The sequence below is a fragment of the Brachyistius frenatus genome, unplaced genomic scaffold (genome assembly GCF_029030835.1).
Source record: "Brachyistius frenatus isolate BFR_SWC_R1_liver_20210118 unplaced genomic scaffold, ASM2903083v1 Contig_132, whole genome shotgun sequence".
Lineage (NCBI taxonomy): Eukaryota > Metazoa > Chordata > Actinopteri > Embiotocidae > Brachyistius > Brachyistius frenatus.
This window is the reverse complement of record NW_027210731.1, coordinates 34,193-52,971: the sequence shown is the minus strand read 5'-3', so window position 1 is coordinate 52,971 and position 18,779 is coordinate 34,193. Positions and strand designations below refer to the sequence as shown.

Below are 18,779 nucleotides of genomic sequence, written 5' to 3'. Positions count from 1 at the left end.
TCTGTATATTTATATATAAAATGTATTTTACACTTTTTTCATTCATGAAGAACATTGATTAAAAACACACTGTGATGCACTTTTATATCAAATTCTGAGAAGCTCAGTTTCATAGAAAACATTAAAAAATCACTATGTATGGTACACGAGGTGTTCTGTGAATAAACCGTCAATGTGCACACCAAAGACTGCTGCTTGTTCTTCCTCTCCTCTGAGAGTGATGAAGTTGAGGGGGAAAAGTCTCAGGTTTATTAAGTTTCAGTTATTTATTCAGTTTCTGTGTGAACAGTTACCAAAAATATAATAATCCTCAGAATGTGTCAGTTTCTGTTGAGAAGAATTTGATGGAGAGCAAACCTCTCCAACACGTATACACAAAATATTCTTGTATCAATGTAAAATGCGCCAGACAGTGAGTAGAAGGTAAAACAGTGACTGGCACAGAATTTATGTCTTTTATTACAGCCATTACTCAGTGATCTTAATTCTAAGTGCAAGTCACCATTAAAATCTGTTTCAATATTTGCTAAATAACCAGTTTATGACTCCCAGAACAAGTCTGGGGATATTCTGTTTATTTTTTCACTGTAAAGAAATCTCATTAAGAAACAACGACAACAAAAAACCTGAACTCTTATGAGCATTACTGGGTGACACTTTCCTTTCTCACTATAAGCACATCCATTGTAGTTTGTTATGACTCAATTGCACCTTCCTGCTGCCATAAATACTCACTAAAGCACCAAATCCGTGGCTTAAACAAATGTGCCATTTACCCCTGTTTGTGTAACACTTGTTACAATCTACAGAAGGACATTTCTGAGCCCTGATGAGAAATCAAACTATATATTTATGCCCTATTTGTTAATGTTTACATGTTGAATAGTAGTGACTGAGCCTGGGAGTCACAGCTGCACAGGGGGAGTGTGGAGATACACAATGCTTGAGTCATTGGATTCGTTGACAGTTACAAAAACTAGAACGTGGTCAGCCTCATCCTTCAGGCTTCAAATCTCTTCTTCAGTTCAGACACTTTGATCGGAGGGCGGTCTTCCACCTCAGGCGTCTTTGAGCAGTTGTTTGTTTCCGAGTCACATGGCGAGTGAGTTTGTGCGTTCTCGCTGCATCGAAATACGTTGCAGGGTCTCCCAGGTTCAGCCGAGGACTTTGTCCTGGACTTCACCTGGAAGTCTTGGCCGGACGCCGGCAACTGGAAGTGTGCTGCAGAAGATAACACTTTAGGAGCTGGGGGAGTCTGTCTCACCTCTTGCTCCTCTTTTCTTGTTGCTTCTTCACTGTTTTGTTCCTGACCTGCTGGAGGTTTAGGGTCAGGAGACTCAGGAGGGACTTTCATTTCCGGATTGGCTTTTCCCCCTTGTCCTTGCTGCTCCTCCACAGATTCGGGATGATGGGGATTCAGTTTGTTTAAACATTCTCCCGCCTCTTTATTTGTCTCCTCGTTGGTCTTATTTCCCTCTTCTCTTGTCACGCTTTTCTGCTTTTCATTTGTTTCTCTTTCCATATCACTCTGATTTTGCTCATCTTCCCCTTTTTCTTTCAGCCCTTCGTCCTCTCGCTCGTCAGCCATTTCATTCACAAGGTCCTCCCCTGCACTCACTCTCTTTTCCTGATCTTCTTTCTTTCTCTTTTCTTCTAACTTTACTTCCTTAAAATGATTTCTGTTGTCTATTTCTTCTCCGTGGTTCCCATTTATTGCTACCTTAACTTCTTCCTGTTTCTCTCCGTCCTCCCTCTGTCCCCTTTCTTGCTCATCCATTTCACATGCTGCCACCAGATTGTCTGTCCCCTCCTCCTCTGGTAAGCTGGTGTCCAGACACAGCCAATCAGAGTCCTCTGTCACGTCTGACAGCTCCTCTGTTGTTTCCAGATTCCAGCTGTGCAGGCTCCCACTGCCGCTGATGGACAGAGACAGGCTCTCATGGCTGGGGTTGGTTGGACAACGCTGGAAAACATAGATCAGAAATTACACCTCATTATATATGTGTGTGTGTGTGTGTGTGTGTGTGTGTGTGTGTGTGTGTGTGTGTGTGTGTGTGTGTGTGTGTGTGTGTGTGTGTGTGTGTGTGTGTGTGTGTGTGTGTGTGTGTGTGTGTGTGTGTGTGTGTGTGTATTAGTTCCTCATTTTCATACTTTTGTAATATAGTCATGGCTGTCCGGCCCAAACAGATCCAGGCTGCGAGTGCCGTACAGCAGGCCACGTTCGTGGGAGCTCCGGGAGCTGAGTGTGTCAAAGATCTCCCCAAGAAGATCCATCTCCTCGGTGTCACACAGCAGTGAATCTTCCCCCTCTTCCTCATCCCTCTGGAGCTCAGAGTCAGGCTCGGTCACAGGCTCAGATACAGCTCTGATACCCAACATATAACACACAGAATAGCACAAACAAGAAAACACCGCTGAATAGTCTTTTCCTTTTCTGGGACCTCCTCATTTCTCTGTATTTTACACACAATGGTGGAACAATATTCACATTCTTCAGTTAAGTGAGAGCTACAACGCTAAGTATGAGGCCCTGCATTTAAGTGCTGATTTAGGACTACAATGCAGATGTTTGTTTTTACCAAAGAGAAAGGCAAAGGTATTTGCAGCTACTTTTCAAGTAAAAGTCAGTAAAGTAAAATTAGCAGAAACTAGATTAAAGTTAAGGTACCTCCGGGTGTACTGAAGCATAAATAGCTAAGTCAATGTATTTAGAAACTTTCTATCGCTGCTCACCCATCCCATGAATCTCCAGTGTCCGTCATGTTGTCCTTGTCTTTCGGAGCACTAATTTTGTGAATAGGCCGGAGGGGACGTGACTGACATGAGGCAGCAACAGTAACAGAGCAGAGGGATGGCAACACAACATTCCCACAAAATATGTGATTCACAATAAAGCAACAGAAATGGAGCCATAAAAGTGCAAGACAGTACGAATAAGCAGGAGAAGACAATAGAACAGGCAGATTAGGCCATGGAGAGGACATATGTATAAATTGTATGTTCAGTTTAAAAAGACATTTAAAATCAATGAAACTCACATTCAGTGCATGAAAATGAAATGTAGGAATCTCACCTTCCCAAAGTGTTGTGTGATTGGCAGGCGGTTCTGCAAGCAGTCAGATCGGGCACGGCGGTGTGACACTGATCCACCTCTATGAAGGGTGCTTTCTTCATCGTGCGCCTGCATTGCACACACAAAGCGAGAAGTGTGAAAAAACGTGGCAGAATTTTGAGTCAATCGAAGCCTTTAACCACATAAACACGAACCCACCTTGTTCATCAACAGGTGTTTCAAACCGGACTTGGTGAGACCTTTGGCCTACGGGAGAGATTAACAGATCAGAACAGAATCCACATGTGCAACACTAACTTCCCGTCCAAAACACCTCAGCCTGCACTGACCCGCATGTTTGCTTTGGACTTCATGTTGAGGATGAGCGCTCCTCCTCCTTTCTGTCAAAAGTACAAATGCATCCATGTTGGACTTTTCAGTAAAGATTAAAACAAATTAAATCGTGTTTTAAATGAAGATTAAAAAAAAAATTAAAATCCTTCTAAAAAAAAACTTACCTTTAAATTACCAACTAACTGTTGATAAGATTTGCTTTTTCCTACAAAAGACAGAAACACAATAGAAAGAGGACGTGTGGTGTATGAGGAATGAACAATTGTACATAAACGGTCACATACAAAAGAGGTGCCATCAAAAATTTTAGCAACAGTGATATGCATGGAGCTGGGAAAGCTAGTAAGTGTACTGAGTTACACGTGTTTTTGTGACCACTTGGACATGCACATTTTACCTAACTGTAACTACAAAATTTCCCCATTGTGGGATTAATAAAGTCCAAGTCTAATTCTAAATTTTGTGCCGGATTTTTTTAAGGGAACAGAAAGAAGTCAAAGGGAGCCAAATCCAGTGAGTATAGGTAGTGGAGTTGGGAAGGACGATTGAGGGCGGGAAACAACATGCCTTTGCGCCACAGTTCAGGTGGTTAGAACTCAGATGGCTCATAACGTCACGGTAAACTTTGCCCCAGGTGACAAACTGACGGCGCACAACCCCACGAATGTCAAAGAAAACTCGCCCGGTTGCGCTCCTGACCTGACTCGGCTTTTTAAAATCTTGGACATTGATGTTCTGCCCCTCCTGAAGAGTGAATGCAACTCAAAACATCTCGTCCGGCTCGTTGCGTCATTGCTGTACGCTTTCTGAAGCATTTCAAGGGTCTCATCGATTTTGACATAAAATTTGATGTGCGCTGTCCGTGGAAGTCGTACTAATGGTCACACAAGTGTAACTCGGATGAAATGTTGATCAAGTGGTGGAACTTGGAATACTTCCCCCCAAAGGTTATTGCTTCCCCACTGCTCTGTGCACATTACTGAGCTGCGCTCCGTTCACACACAACAGGAACAATATTACACAGATATACACCTGCAGCTGTTTCCCATTTGATTATCTCCTCCTCAAAGAGGTCATCTGGTTCCTTCCCTTTGTTCAGAATATCCAGGCGACTATCTATGAACTGAAAACAAAGAAAAACAAAAGAAATATTGGATATTTTTTGAAGACCATTTGATTATAATGAATGAAAAAGCTCTCTCATTTACAGTGACAGGAGGATGACTGGACTCACTGACTTCACATCAGATTGTATTTTTGAAAGCAGCGTACCAATATGATTTTTCAATAGTTTAAAGCATATAAATACCAGGTTTTGAAATAACTGAATATAAATCTGCGTCAAAGGATGTCAGAGACTTTCATTCCCCAGCGGTAACATTTCAACTTAGTTCTCTGCCCAACAAGTCCTTCCTTCGGTGTTGCAACTGCAGTACGTGTCCAGCAGAGAGCGCTGTGTACCTCTTTGAAGAGCTGTAAATGGACGGCACTCTGCAGGAACTGCTTCATACTGGCAGACTTGTGATCTAGGAACAGCTTTTCACAGAAACATATTTCCCCCTCCTGAAAACACAAATAGAGAGAGAGAGAGAGAGGGGTGAGCGACGGGCACAGCAAAAGAAAAATTAGTCCCAATAAATAGACACAGGTTATCAGTATTCATCTATCAGACATGCAGAGCTGCAGCTTAAAAAATACAGACACTTTAAAATCGGAAAAACATTAACAAGGATTTTTTTTTTTTTTAAACTGTCCAAAAGTGGAAAAAAATGCATTTGAGCTATTAATCATTTACTCCGTCATGTGACATGCTTAAAACATGTTAAAGTTTGCAGTAAGTCTTTCTGTGGGTGACGAACCTTGTCACCCTGCAGCGCTTCCCTGTAGCCGCCAAACAGCAGAGCCTGAGCTTTCAGGAAGGCTCGAGACACACCACAGCCAGGTGACACCGCCTGACGCTTCAAACACACCTTCAGCTCGGACATCTGCACACACGTTTACATTCATATCTGTAATATCGTTTCAGACGAACTGCTGCTGCCGCTCAGCAATAAAGAGCAAGACAACATCATGCAATTGAGAAAAGATGAGGTGAAAGGAATAAAGGTTTTTTTTTTTTTTTTTTTGGTCATTTGGCCTGTCTGATGTTTATAGTGAAGTGTGTTCGGAAACGTGGGAAAAGGAAACCAGCAAAAGTCCCAGACTGTTCATACCATTGACACTGGCTTTGCAGGGTCCCCGAACATTTGGTTCGTCTGCCACAGTTTCTGGCCCCAAAAGGTCCCGGTTCAGGGGTGGTACTTTCTGATTGCATGCTTATACGTGCTCATCACTTTTTTTTATTGGTCCAAAATCTCAAGCTACTATAATGTGTTCAGAATCTATTCACACACTCTCTTAAACACCAACGTTTGTGAAAAAAAATATGCAAGCGGTGTTGAAAGTGCAAACATGTCTTCTATTCTCGTTTTTTTTTTTTTCTCCGGAGTTTATTTCCTTCGGCGCCACAGGTCGTCAGGTTTTTTTTTGTCTGATCTTGCTGGATTTGCCATCTTTTTTTCCAAATCACCCATGCAGACAGGTGCTCTCGATAAAACAGTGGCCCGTAGACCGCCAACATCCAGCAACGTCAGACGGAACTTTCACAGGACCTGATTCACTGTTTTGAGAGCATACGAGACTCGGGTGACTTCGACCCCAATGCCGTCAGAGAAGCAGGATCCTTAGCTATGCTGCCGGACCACCAGGATTTTAAGTTCTTTCTGGAACTTTTTTACAACATCATGCCAGATGTAGACTACCTCTATGCCAAGCTCCGGAAGAGAAACATAGATTCGGTCCATATCAATGGGTGCATTTAGCAGTTTCAACAGGACATACAAAGGATCAGGTAGTAATGTATTCCTGTTATTAATAATGATTATTCTTATTTGCTTTCTAGATTTATTTTTTTTAATCGCCCTTTCTGTTTTATTATTATTATTATAAATTCTCTTTGTCCTTTGCAGAAATTCTCTCCATTCCATGGTTGAGGAAAGCCGTGGCTCTCCGCCAACAAAGAGGCGTCGGACACTCAGTCCAGAGGACCATAAGAGAATTGCAGAAGAGGTGAGCTTGTTGAAGTCAGTCACAGATCTAAGATTATTATTAATTATGTTAATATGTATTAAAGTATGTTGAAAGTGGCTAAACTGTCCTTCTCACCTAGTCTGCTCTGACCAACCAGCTAACAGGGAGGACTACAGTGATTAGGTACATGAAAGAGACGAGTGGGTGTTTTTCGTCTCGATACACGTGAAGCCATGAGACTGACTTTATAAAACAATAAACTGTTTTATAATGCAAGAAATGGTCAAACTATTTCAGCACATACAACACAGGAGCTTGAAAAAAACAAACTACTAAAGGTTACAACAAAAATAACAGATTTCTATTCTGGGAGCTGGTGCAGCTTTGCTTAGTCATTCATTTCAAGAACATTTGTAACAAACTAGATCTATACGTTTGAATATGTCAGTGTAAACGCAACCATTTGACTTCCAATACTCCATCTTACTGTGGTTTGTTGTAAATCAGATCTTTTGTATTCAAACCACTTCCACACAACGGAGGTTTCTCCCTGTTTGGAAATAACTCTTCCGCTGCGGCAGCCGCTTTCAGCCATGCTTGTTGCTCGTGTGTACAAGTTGCACACATAAAGCATGTCAACACGGCATGACAACATTTTGCCACCAAGTTGGGATATTGCCATTTTGCCACCTCTAATAGAAAGTACAATATTTCCCTCGAAAATGTAGATGAGTGGAAGTAGCTTCAAATTGAAATACCCAAGTACAGCAGAAGTTCCTCAAAACTGTACTTGAGTAAATGTACTTGGTTACTTTCCACCACTGGAAATATTTTTAATAGTGTTGTCATACTTTCCCTTTGATAAAAAACTGTTTAGTGAGAAAAAATATATATATTTTTTTATATTCACACAAACCAACACAAAGAATACTTCTTACCACATCTGAAGGTATCCGCTTAAGGTCGTCAAAGGTGGTTTCCAGTGTGTTTGTATCCACATTCAGAATCACAACTTCCTCCAACCCACGACTCCTCACCTTCTGTGAGAGAGAGACACGGTTTGATCAGGGGCGCCGAACCTGATGGATGCATCGGGTTGGGTCGCATTTATTGGCTTCATGCTTAAGTAGTTTAAATCAGTTTACCTCAGCTAGACTGGTGTGGACCCCTATTAGGTAAGGCATGGGTGCACTGTAACAAACGTAAAAAGAGTGAGTGCACTGTCAGTGCATCGGGACAGACGGACAGGCAGACGGACAGACAGGCAGATTGATTTCTCACCAGCAGTAGTCCAGTAGGTGTGGTGGCAGGACAGGTATGAAGATGTGTTGCCAGTACATGGGGTATAACACTGCACTGAGTGCATGCACGCAAGATGTCAGCTGCACACACACAAAATAGAGGAGAGCTTCAAAACAACACACAACACACACACACACAAACACACACACACACACACACACACACACACACACACACACGCTTTTGTGGTCTGACATTGGCCACACATGGTCATAGCGCGGCGGAGACCAGTAGTAGCAGTTTCTATTTTCTCTGCAGTTTGGTGAATGCTGATGAGTTAGGAGTTGGCGTTAGGGACGTGTCCAATATGACTCTTTAGTTTAGGTTTCCCGTAAATAAACATGCTGTACCCAGAAGTAAATGCGATTCTGTAATTATAGAAAAACAAAAATGCACGTCTTACAGTGCTGAGTTTGCTGGCGAAGATGAGGATGCGTCTCTCGAACAGCATGCTGGCGTAGAGCTGGAGAAGGTTCCCCACGTCTACTGCGACGATCAGCTCGGTCAAGTTCCTCTGGTAAACCCACAGACACGTGCAGACATCAGTTTGAACGGGCACATAAATCCACCTGCTGTTGGACATACAATAAATAAATCAACCCTGAATTTACTCACGTTTTCAGGGATTGAAGGGAGATTTCTGGGGTCCGGAGCGATGAAATATGGAACCTGTTGAGAAGAAATGAGATAAATTAGTGGCGGTGTTTTCGCTATCAGCATCTTCTGGATTAGCATCTTCAGCTTTATATATGTGCATATTAAAGGTTAGAGGATTAGAATTTATGATTTCATTCCAAAATTCTCTGTCCATTGAACAATGCCTTCATTAGGTACAAACTGCAAACATCTTCCGCAAATCAAACCTCAGTTTTGATACTAATGATTGACATTTTTTTTCTATAACAGCTTTTTATTGTATTTAAGGTACGTACTGCAGTTCCCTCTCAATTTCTGAATTTTTTTTTTTTTTTTTTAGGTTTAGTGCTAACTGCATTCAAATGGCCTTCACTCTATTTCAGCTGCATCAAAACCGTAGTGAGAAGTTACTGGTCATCCTACTGTTTCCACGGTAACCACATTTGCTACCACATCAGTCGGAGTTAAAATTTCATGGAGGGCATCGTTTAATCGTTTTATTATATCTATTTTCACACTATAGAAAATTGTTGGATGAGTAAGTGTTGCTCTCAGGTCATTCATGTATTCTTTTGGAATGAAAACCAAATACAAAAATCCACAATACAACCAGCTGTAGTTTTGAGCCACATGGAGACGTTTCTTGTTAGACAAAACATTTGTTGTGGGGTCAGTAATGTCGTGTTAGGCTATTCATGAGTTGGGTATACATCAGTTTTATTGTTCCAAAGGACATATTGACTTTCAGACATTAGTGCAACTTGTACTACGTTTGGTTTAAAGGTCCCATATTGAACAAATTAAAAATGTTCTTGGTTTTCTTGTGTGTTTTTTTTAAAATTTAAAAACAGGTTTGGGTGCTTCATAATACTGTGAAAGTGTCAAAATGGTCAATCCATGCAGAAGTCCCTGTTTAACCTTATTTGGAAGAAAACACAGAGCAGTTATTCCGTTGCAGCGCCAGCAAGCTATAAGGCCGAAGAAAGCCTGTAGTTGGCCTGAGCGTACGTCACTCAGAAAATAGTCAGCCAATCAGAAGAAAGAGTCACGGACATCAATATGGCTCAAAGAAAAAAAAAATTGCCTGATTGATATCAAGTCCACCTGAAAAGTGTAAAGTATGGGACCTTTAAACATTTAGTTGATTAGAGGGGTAAGTGACGAGGTTTTAGTCCACACACATCAGCTGTAGAGCCACCAAGCACAGACAGTTTACAGACGTCTTCCTGCAGGAGTTAGTCTGTTTCTGCTCGCCTGTGATTCCAGACCACATGGCCTCCAGTGGGACTCACCCCCTCTTGTCCCTTTGAGTGTCCAACAGGACCGGACACCTCTGTGCTGATAAACAGCTGCTCTCCCTCAGAAAAAAACACAACACGCTAACCACTGAGAGAAAACAGACATAAAGTCGAGTGTGACTTCTCATTAGCTAATTAGAGGTTTACCATCTGCAGAGTGACCGATCCAGCCGCCAGTGGGATGGGCTGTTTGTAGAGTGCAGCCAGGAGCGTTTTCATCTCATTGGTCTGTCGAAGAGGATCATGTGATCATGTTACAGTCATAGAAGGGTATTGGCATTAGGGACGATTGGAGGGGCATGAAGACTACACATAAGGACCTCACCTGTCCTTTTAAGAGGTAATCAGCCAAGTTGTTGAGAAGTTTATAAAACACTTCAAACCATGGAAGATAACTGAAAACAAATTGATTAAAGATGGCTTCATTATGAAAGGCGTTCTTTAAAAAATAGTGCAAATAGGCATGATAGCAGAAACACTGTGTATCTCGCACACATCAGACTTTACCTGAGAATGCAAAGACAGGTGTGTGTGCTATTGGTGAGACGACAGAAGCCGAAGCGCTGGCATCCCTCAAGGTCAGTCAGAACAAAAGTAAAGTGCTGCACGGCCACTCCATCCCTCGCTCTGAGCAGCGGGGAGAAGAACGAGGTGCGTGAAAGATAAACATGCTCGAAAGGTAACCTGGAGGAAGCCAGCTGGTGCCGGTCAGTGTATACTCACCTTTGTATGTCATACGGGAAGCAGAACCTCGGTAATGTTTGACAGGACTCCTGGGAAGTGGGACAAAATGTTGCTGTCAAAATGAAACTGAAAAATATCCCAACAAGTACTGCAGAGTTCTCAACTGATGTAACCTCAGGACCCACATTGTTCTCTAGTCATACAGTTGCGACCTGCATGTTTTAACAAGTCAAATTTATTCCATAAGAAATATTGCAGCGTTACACAATGCCTGCATGCACTGTTAAAAACAAGAAATAAACCAAAGAAAATGTGCAACTAAGGTTAAAAACCCAACGAAATAAAAAAGCAGATTTACTTCTCAAATTTAACCTGCTAATGCGCATTGAGTTTAAACAATCTAAAGTGAACGAGCTGCAATATGAAATAAAAGGCAGACTTTTCTCAAAATAAATAAAAAGCCAGTCTTATTTTCAATTAAATAAAAGTCATAATGATCTGATCTTAAACCTGTTAACCAAAGTTAGACAACACTGGCAGCAAACTACTGCGTGCAGCGGCATCATAGGAAACGCATATCCTTCAAAATAGAAACGCAGCAGCAACCTTTTTTCTTCTTCTCATGCACACATCCGCAACCCACACAAAATTGCCCTGATGAGAACAACTGGTTTACAGCCACACTGACAACCCTGTGAGGCTTTACTTCAGCATAGCAGAGCTTTGAGCTAAATGCTAACATTGACAAGCCAATGAGCTCGCAGACAGTGTCACCACACTGATGTTTAGCAGGTATAAAGTTTACCATTTTAGTAAGTCAGCTTGCTGATGTTTTCCTATTCTTAGAACTGTGTGCAAAACCTTAGACATATGACGATAACAATCAGGTGACACAGGGCTAAAAAAAACAAAAACAAGTAGTGATCATTTTAACAAAACAACATTTACAAAAAATAGTATACGGTGTGCTTCCAGAAGCAGAGGACAGGAGAGTCTACCTCATCACTGACGTCCTCTGGAAACTTAAAGAGCACTCCAGGATCTGTAACATAAAAGAAATAAAAAATAAGAGTAAATAAATGAACATCAATGCTAATACTCAAAACAAAATATATTTAGGAAGGAGTTTCATTGTAGCAAAGCCTTTAAAGTGTTTTACAAGGTAACTTTCAGTGAAATACTAAAATAATAAAGTAGGAGCAAATTATTACAAATTCAATCATTAAAATTTCAAGTCGGTCATAAGTATTAAGTGTTTAACCCCTTTAGTTCGCACCCAGCTGCCCAATCGGAGATCCCCACATGTTTCCATCAGTTGTATTTGCAACTAAGCAGGTCGTGCGGTTTTTCTGATCACACGACAGGAAGTATGAGCGACTCTCAGCGCTGCAGATTCATAAACACACAAATGTCTGACATTTCATTATTTTGTGACACATGAATTAATAACGTATGTTTGCAGCCAATTTCAAATGCTAGTCAGATCAGTGTGGTGTCTCAGGTAGGAAATGACCAGAGGAGGGTGGATAGAGTTATAGAAAAATGTTGGAATAACAATTTTAATCGAACTTTATTGTTGCTGACAAATTGCTCTGCACATGTTAAATGCGCTGAAGCAGACCAACTTGTGGTGCTCCAGGGAGGGTGAAACATAAAACAGGATTACAGTATGTGCATTCTGGACAAGATGTGCTGCTGGGACAGAAGACAGAGGCCTCACCTTTGTCTCTGGCTACAGGACACGTTGCTTCAAAGAACCAGTAGAAGGTTCGCTCAGGGTTTTGTCTGGCAGGAGAGAGATTCACCGCATTGATATGAGATTATTCTTAAAATAGGTCACCTACATGGTTGCATTAGTCCCGAGACATTTCAGAAAATCTGCCATTAGATATCGATCGTGGAGTTACATGTGATTACATTAAAAGCTGGTTATTTAGATGTAGGATTAGAGGAACATTTCATTTTGAACTGGACTACTATGAAGTGTATGACATCTGATACGAGGCAAACAGAGCTGCTGCAGGAGACTTCCTGTGCAGTTGTGAGAGGAAGTGATAAAAACCACAAGAGCAGACTTTGACGGGCAGAGTGATGATGATGGAAATCGACAAACAAGTGACATGATAAACTTACTTCAGTCTGGAGCCCATTCTGTCTCAGTTTCACTGTGTCCATGTGTTTTGTCCGGGAGGAGAGAGATCTTCTGCAGGTTTATGAGATGAGAGTCATGTCTCTGATGCAGCGGCGGTTTAAATGAAGGCAGACAGCAGCAGCCGTCTACACAATCAGCGCTGGAGTGACAGAACACTTCCTGATCTATGTCAATATGAGTGTTGTGTCACAATGAGTGACGTCTGCTGTAAGACCACCTCTAAATTCTCAACGTCCACATTCACTTTTCTTAACTTTCCATTATTTATCTTTTTGGATGTTTTGGATGTCTGATTTTTTTGATCACCTACTTAAAAACAAATTTGCAATCAGGTCCAAAGTCAAACAAAAATCTTCATATCTGAATGAACAGTTGCAGGAATAATCATAATATATAAATAGGACTTCTGCTCAGTGACCTGGGGGAGATTTGCATTAAAAAAAACTCCCTTTTTCCCCCAAACATTTGTTTCCGTATTTCATTTGGTGATTTTCTACCTAACCATTAGAACAGCTGCCTAATGATTTATTGCACCAATTCTCAATGCGCCTGGTGGTGCATAAAAGTCTTGCTGAAAGGCCCAACAACGACACTCGAACCAACTCTAAAGCAAATTGTAAATTCCTTTCATTTGATTAAAGACAAGTTATTACATATACTCATCACATGATAAAGATTTAAAAAATTGTTGTGAATAATTAAAGTATTTTAGAGATAAACATTGTTTCCTGTGCTGAGCCACAAACAGCGATGTCACATCCAAATTTAACATGATGGAGTTGAATTCTGACTCATTAGTTGTTGGTTTTAGCAAGTAGAATAAATTGAACTAAGAAATGGCTACTAGGTTGAAAAAATTACCAGCTGTCTCTAAATGAGCTTCGCCCTGCTGATTTTGAGTGATTTTTGTGAGCTCGAAACCGTTATTGATAAACACATCCATGAAACAAGTGTTTTTCACAGTATTAATCTTTTACTAGTGTACAGCGATCTGCCGAGCTGCTATTCAAGATCTGTTTATCGCAGGATTTACATAGAGGCATGATTTTTGTTTCAGTAAATATCATAATGAAGGCTTACTGTCGTGGTGTGTTTGCTCAAATAAACAGAAATGCCATCACAGAGCATTTGCTGCTACAAGTTTCATATAGTTGGAAAGAGGAACAAGCTATTCACATCCTGCTCAGAGGCACCAAACCCACAGATCTTATGCTGCCTCCTTGTGGTGTTGAGGCCACATTGCCTAATCTGTCGAGAGTGCATGTCTCCATTTTGGTTTCATGTGGTGGCATCCAGTTTAAACCTGAATGCTGAAGTGGGCATCCTCAAAATTCGTCTTTTTCAGTCAGTATATTTGGGATTATCTGCTTATTTTTGTGTTTTTCAAATTTAAAACATTACACAGAAAAACTTCAAACACAAATATATATTTTTCCAACAAATTTATTTCAATGCCAAATCAGACAAGTGATCAAATTTGCATGAATTGAATACATGGGCCTGAAATGGAACGTTTCATCTGGTGATAGTTGATGAACAAAGAGCTACTGACAAACAACCACGAGCACACCTGTGTTAGCTACCTCTATAATGAGCACCAAGATGGGAGATTCAGTTTAGTGTTTAGTGAGTGAATCCTACTCTGGCAGGAGGCGGGACTGTAAAGAGAAGAAAAAGGGAAAAGAGAGGCAAAGAGAAAATGGAAAATGAAGGGAGTACAGGAGTAAGAGAAAGAGAGCCGAGTAGGGCTGAAATAAGTGGATAGATAGTTGGATGGCGTTATGATGAGAAACGATGAGTGAGCTCAGCCTTAGGCCACCTCTTCCTCTCCCTCCTCCTCAAACTCTCCCTCCTCGGCTGTGGCGTCCTGGTACTGCTGGTACTCAGACACCAAGTCGTTCATGTTGCTCTCCGCCTCAGTGAACTCCATCTCATCCATACCCTCGCCCGTGTACCAGTGGAGGAAGGCCTTGCGGCGGAACATGGCGGTGAACTGCTCAGAGATGCGCTTGAACAGCTCCTGGATAGCCGTGCTGTTGCCGATGAAGGTGGCGGCCATCTTGAGCCCACGAGGCGGGATGTCGCACACGGCCGTCTTGACGTTGTTGGGGATCCACTCCACGAAGTAGCTGCTGTTTTTATTCTGCACATTCAGCATCTGCTCGTCCACCTCCTTCATGGACATGCGGCCACGGAACACGGCGGCAACGGTCAGGTAGCGGCCGTGACGAGGGTCGCAGGCGGCCATCATGTTCTTGGCGTCAAACATCTGCTGGGTGAGTTCGGGCACAGAGAGGGCTCTGTACTGCTGGCTACCCCTGCTGGTGAGAGGGGCGAAGCCGGGCATGAAGAAGTGCAGACGGGGGAAGGGAACCATGTTGACAGCCAGTTTGCGGAGGTCAGCGTTGAGCTGGCCGGGGAAGCGCAGGCAGGTCGTCACCCCGCTCATGGTGGCGGAGACCAGGTGGTTGAGGTCTCCGTAAGTGGGCGTGGTGAGTTTGAGGGTGCGGAAGCAGATGTCATACAGGGCCTCGTTGTCGATGCAGTAGGTCTCGTCTGTGTTCTCGACTAGCTGGTGGACGGACAGAGTGGCGTTGTAGGGCTCCACCACTGTGTCGGACACCTGGAGGCAGAAAATCAGTAAAGATCAGGGAAATGAAAAGCCATGGATGTAAAAAAAATTCAAACAAGCAGCGCGACACGATCGCTGTACCTTAGGAGAAGGCACCACGCTGAAGGTGTTCATGATGCGATCGGGATACTCCTCACGGATCTTGCTGATGAGCAGAGTTCCCATACCGGAGCCAGTACCACCGCCCAGGGAGTGTGTGAGCTGGAAGCCCTGAAGACAGTCGCAGCTCTCAGCCTCCTTCCTCACCACATCCATGACTGAGTCCACCAGCTCGGCTCCCTCTGTGTAGTGGCCCTTTGCCCAGTTGTTACCGGCTCCACTCTGGCCTGGAAGGAAAGGGATAATCACAATCAGCTGTTCTCGGGGTTTGTTGGCCTCTTTTAATATTTAGCCGTATGCAGCCTGTCAAAACGTTGTAGTTTGTCATTTAAACCGCACTTCAGCCTCATTCTCAAAAACGTAATCTCTCATTTTCCTATGTCTTATAATTTGCCTGTGTGTGTGGTCCTATACCAAAGACAAAGTTGTCCGGTCTGAAGATCTGTCCGAAGGGGCCGGAGCGGACGGAGTCCATCGTGCCGGGCTCCAGATCTACTAAGATGGCCCTTGGCACGTACTTTCCGCCTGGAACACAAATACATATGTCAACAGCTCTAATTAGAAAAGAAAATACAGGCAATTAGCACGGCATGTTTTCACTGTTATTGTGTGCAAGTTGTGTCTTTATAAGTCCTGACCTGAAGCCTCATTATAGTAGACGTTGATCCTGTCCAGCTGCAGGTCGCTGTCTCCGTGGTAGGATCCTGTTGGGTCGATGCCATGCTCATCACTGATCACCTCCCAGAACTACAGACAAGTCAGTGGGTGAGAACAGAGACAGTGAGACAGAGATCCCGTGAGTAAAAACAACTATGACGCAGTCTAAATTTACACTGACATTAATGTCTCAACATATCCTTAATGTAAACTGATTGCGTTTAATACCACATTTTATTGAAAGCCCTTTACATCCTTCTCTACTTCCAGCCACAGAAGCCCGATCATAAATACTGAAACAATGGATTAAGCAATTCGATGATTGACAGAACATTTAAAAACAACATATTTCACGACAGATCAATAATGTTAGTCCTTTTTAGAGCAGAATTGTTAAATATATTCTAGTTTTGTGAGGTCTGCTGCTTTTTTGTTTTTGTTTTCTGAAGACCTTGAAGGCCAGTTTTCACAGTTCCATAAACCAAAGTATTATTTTTTTTTTTTATTATTATTAATTTTTTTAATCACCCAGCTGGGAAATTCAGCGTCACAGCATCTTAAGGATAGAAAGTACTAGTATAAAAGATAAATACATGAAATAGACATTTTACCCATACACGGATGTTTACACATGAAGAAACAGATTGTTGCACGTTAGGAATACCAATTGTACAGTCGGCTATATCAATAGAAACTGCACAGATTGATCAATAAATAACGTGCTTGCAAGTTGCAGGCCGAAAATAGAGACACGTTTCAAGTTTATCGCCTCAAATCCTCTGGTTCACATCGACCTTCAGAAGAAGGGTTGATGAATGAGGACAACCGTTTAACGGAGGGATACTAAATGTTCAGTCCGCAGGCCTATTTATTATCATAAGATCATCATATGATACGATGGGTGTTGAAAAAAACTGCGCATCTGCCGGTATTCGGTATCTGCGCCACACCCCTCTCTGTGGACAAACGCGCACACTGGCGCACGCGCGTACAGCAGTGCCGTCTGCTCATGAATAATTGTCCTGAAAAAAAAAACCTTTTTTTTTTTTTTTTTTTTTTTAATTTGACAACACACGGGACCACACCGCGTTGTACGGTGATGGGGTGTGGTTGCGTTTAGGTGTAGTCGTTCATTTAAAGAGCATCGAGTGATAGCAGCGGGGATGTCTCGGTTTGCCACCGCCCATCCTTAAGGATGCTTTTGTACGCTGCCTGCGCCACAGTTCTTACACAACACTTTCCACTTCACGATGTTGACCTATTTAGTGTTTCCTGTGGGAAAATGTGACGTCTTACCGGGCCGCACCGTCGGTGGCGACAGCAAGGACTAATTGCGTTTGGTTACATAAAAAAAACCCATCCCCGTTAACAGGTATATAAAACGCCGACGGGTGCCTTTACCTTCGCTCCAATCTGGTTCCCGCACTGCCCGGCCTGTAGGTGCACAATCTCACGCATGTTGTCGTTGCAGTGTGTGTGTGTGTGTGTGTGTGTGGGAGAAGAGGTGTCACGGAGATCTGCTGGAGAAACGGGAGAAGGTAACGACGGAATCCGGTTTTAGCGTCTGTTCGGTCGTGGCACTCGCAGCTTAGTCGACAGTCGGAATGAATGGCGGTGGAGCTGTGACTGTGCTATAAGCTGCTCCGTCTCGCCCTTCCCCTCGGTGCGCGGCTGCGCCGTTACTCGCCGTGCTGCAGCATGACGTCATCTCCATGGCAACGGCGAACCGGGTACAGCTGGAACAATTGGCCTGCCTGGGCCGGTCAGGCTGGAGAAGCGTCGAGCACACAGCGCTTGTTGTGGGGTTGACATGCCTGTGAGATAACACTGGAGAGATAAACGGCCCAGATTAACTTTCTCCTTAAAGCTTAAGCCACAAAGCTGCAGACAGGCAGCGTGTGTAACAGTCTGACATCATGTAAAGGAAATAATTAATTAAAAAAAATGTAACCCGAGAGGGATTATTAAACTTTATGGATGAACATTGCGTAATAAACAGAATGTAGCAGTGTTGCATGATGCGTCGTTTGCGTGACACATTTATGCAGCAACGTGCGGCTTGTGTTACGGGTGTGTTTGGGTGGGGGCTTTCCTTAAGTCATTTTCTGTGTAATGAGGAATAAAGTTGCTATGAGATGAGATCCACTTGCAGTGACTTGCAGAAACGTGAACTCAGGTATTTGCACCAAAAATAGCACAGCAATTGCAGGTGGCCATTGAAGTGGATCGTCATGTTTGTGAAACCAGTTGGATGCTTTTGCTTTGTTGGGCGGTGCATCATCATGCTTGTAAGTAGCCAGTAGAAGATGGTTGAAGATGAGGCCGTGATGGGATGCACAGGGCCGACAACAACACCCAGACTGTGGAGCAGTGATTGAAGGATGTTCAGTGGCCCAAAGTGAGCTGACAAAACATTGTGGACGCCACCAGCAGCCGACACTGTTGATTGTAAAGCAGGATTCATGCTGTTGATGCCAAATTTTGAGCTTTTTCATTTGCAGCTTCAGCAGAAATTAAGATTCTTTTGACCAGACGACGTTTTTTTCCGGTTTTCAGCGATGTCTATCCTGTACCGACTGCACCCAATTTTTATTCTTGGTCAAAAGGAGTGAAGCCCGATGCGGCGTTCGGATATGTTGGATGCACATGTTGAGAATTTATGTTTTTGCTCACCACAGTTGTCGAGTGTTTATCTTTTCTCTCTGCTCCAACCAGTGTGGGAACGCTCTTCTGACCTCTCATCAACAAGGCAGTTCTGTCTGCAGATCCGTTGTACACTGGATGCTTGTTTTGTAATTTTTGCAGCATGTAAACCGAGACGGTGAAAATCTTAGGAGATCAGCA

At 42.8% G+C, this 18,779-nt stretch overlaps 2 protein-coding genes across 3 annotated transcripts; both read right to left on the bottom strand.

Annotated features, from left to right (window-relative positions):
• Positions 1–65: 65 nt before the first annotated feature.
• Positions 66–12,673, bottom strand: dennd1c (DENN domain containing 1C). 2 transcript variants are annotated; one of them, XM_069714547.1, is made up of 23 exons: positions 12,529–12,673; positions 12,116–12,180; positions 11,394–11,437; positions 10,435–10,484; positions 10,219–10,338; positions 10,037–10,106; positions 9,859–9,939; positions 9,706–9,771; positions 8,393–8,446; positions 8,181–8,291; positions 7,757–7,857; positions 7,621–7,666; positions 7,414–7,515; positions 5,266–5,391; positions 4,868–4,969; positions 4,439–4,529; positions 3,571–3,611; positions 3,403–3,453; positions 3,272–3,319; positions 3,074–3,181; positions 2,734–2,816; positions 2,152–2,365; positions 66–1,963 (listed from the first exon to the last, which is right to left on the bottom strand). In XM_069714547.1, exons 1-23 carry the CDS (start codon positions 12,543–12,545, stop codon positions 1,001–1,003), a joined length of 2,754 nt encoding a protein of 917 aa, XP_069570648.1. In that variant the 5' UTR covers positions 12,546–12,673; the 3' UTR covers positions 66–1,000. The 2 variants fall into 2 exon arrangements, with proteins under 2 accessions (XP_069570648.1, XP_069570649.1); XM_069714548.1 differs by lacking the exon at positions 9,706–9,771.
• A 1,301-nt stretch (positions 12,674–13,974) lies between these two features.
• LOC138630298 (tubulin beta-4B chain) lies at positions 13,975–17,573 on the bottom strand. Its single transcript, XM_069714542.1, has 5 exons — positions 17,337–17,573; positions 15,917–16,025; positions 15,693–15,803; positions 15,261–15,505; positions 13,975–15,170 (listed from the first exon to the last, which is right to left on the bottom strand). Exons 1-5 carry the CDS (start codon positions 17,391–17,393, stop codon positions 14,358–14,360), a joined length of 1,335 nt encoding a protein of 444 aa, XP_069570643.1. The 5' UTR covers positions 17,394–17,573; the 3' UTR covers positions 13,975–14,357.
• Positions 17,574–18,779: the final 1,206 nt, after the last annotated feature.

What these genes read in the sequence shown, in the direction of transcription:
- LOC138630298 (XM_069714542.1), bottom strand. Translation starts at nt 17,393, where the DNA reads ATGCGTGAGATTGTGCACCTACAGGCCGGGCAGTGCGGGAACCAGATT. An exon ending in CTACTATAATGAGGCTTCAG is followed by an intron (nt 15,804 to 15,916) that starts GTCAGGACTTAT and finishes TTTGTGTTCCAG; the next exon opens with GCGGAAAGTACGTGCCAAGG. An exon ending in ACCGGACAACTTTGTCTTTG is followed by an intron (nt 15,506 to 15,692) that starts GTATAGGACCAC and finishes CTTTCCTTCCAG; the next exon opens with GCCAGAGTGGAGCCGGTAAC.
- dennd1c (XM_069714547.1), bottom strand. An exon ending in CAGAGGACGTCAGTGATGAG is followed by an intron (nt 10,485 to 11,393) that starts GTAGACTCTCCT and finishes CCCACTTCCCAG; the next exon opens with GAGTCCTGTCAAACATTACC. An exon ending in TCCACACCAGTCTAGCTGAG is followed by an intron (nt 7,516 to 7,620) that starts GTAAACTGATTT and finishes TCTCTCTCACAG; the next exon opens with AAGGTGAGGAGTCGTGGGTT.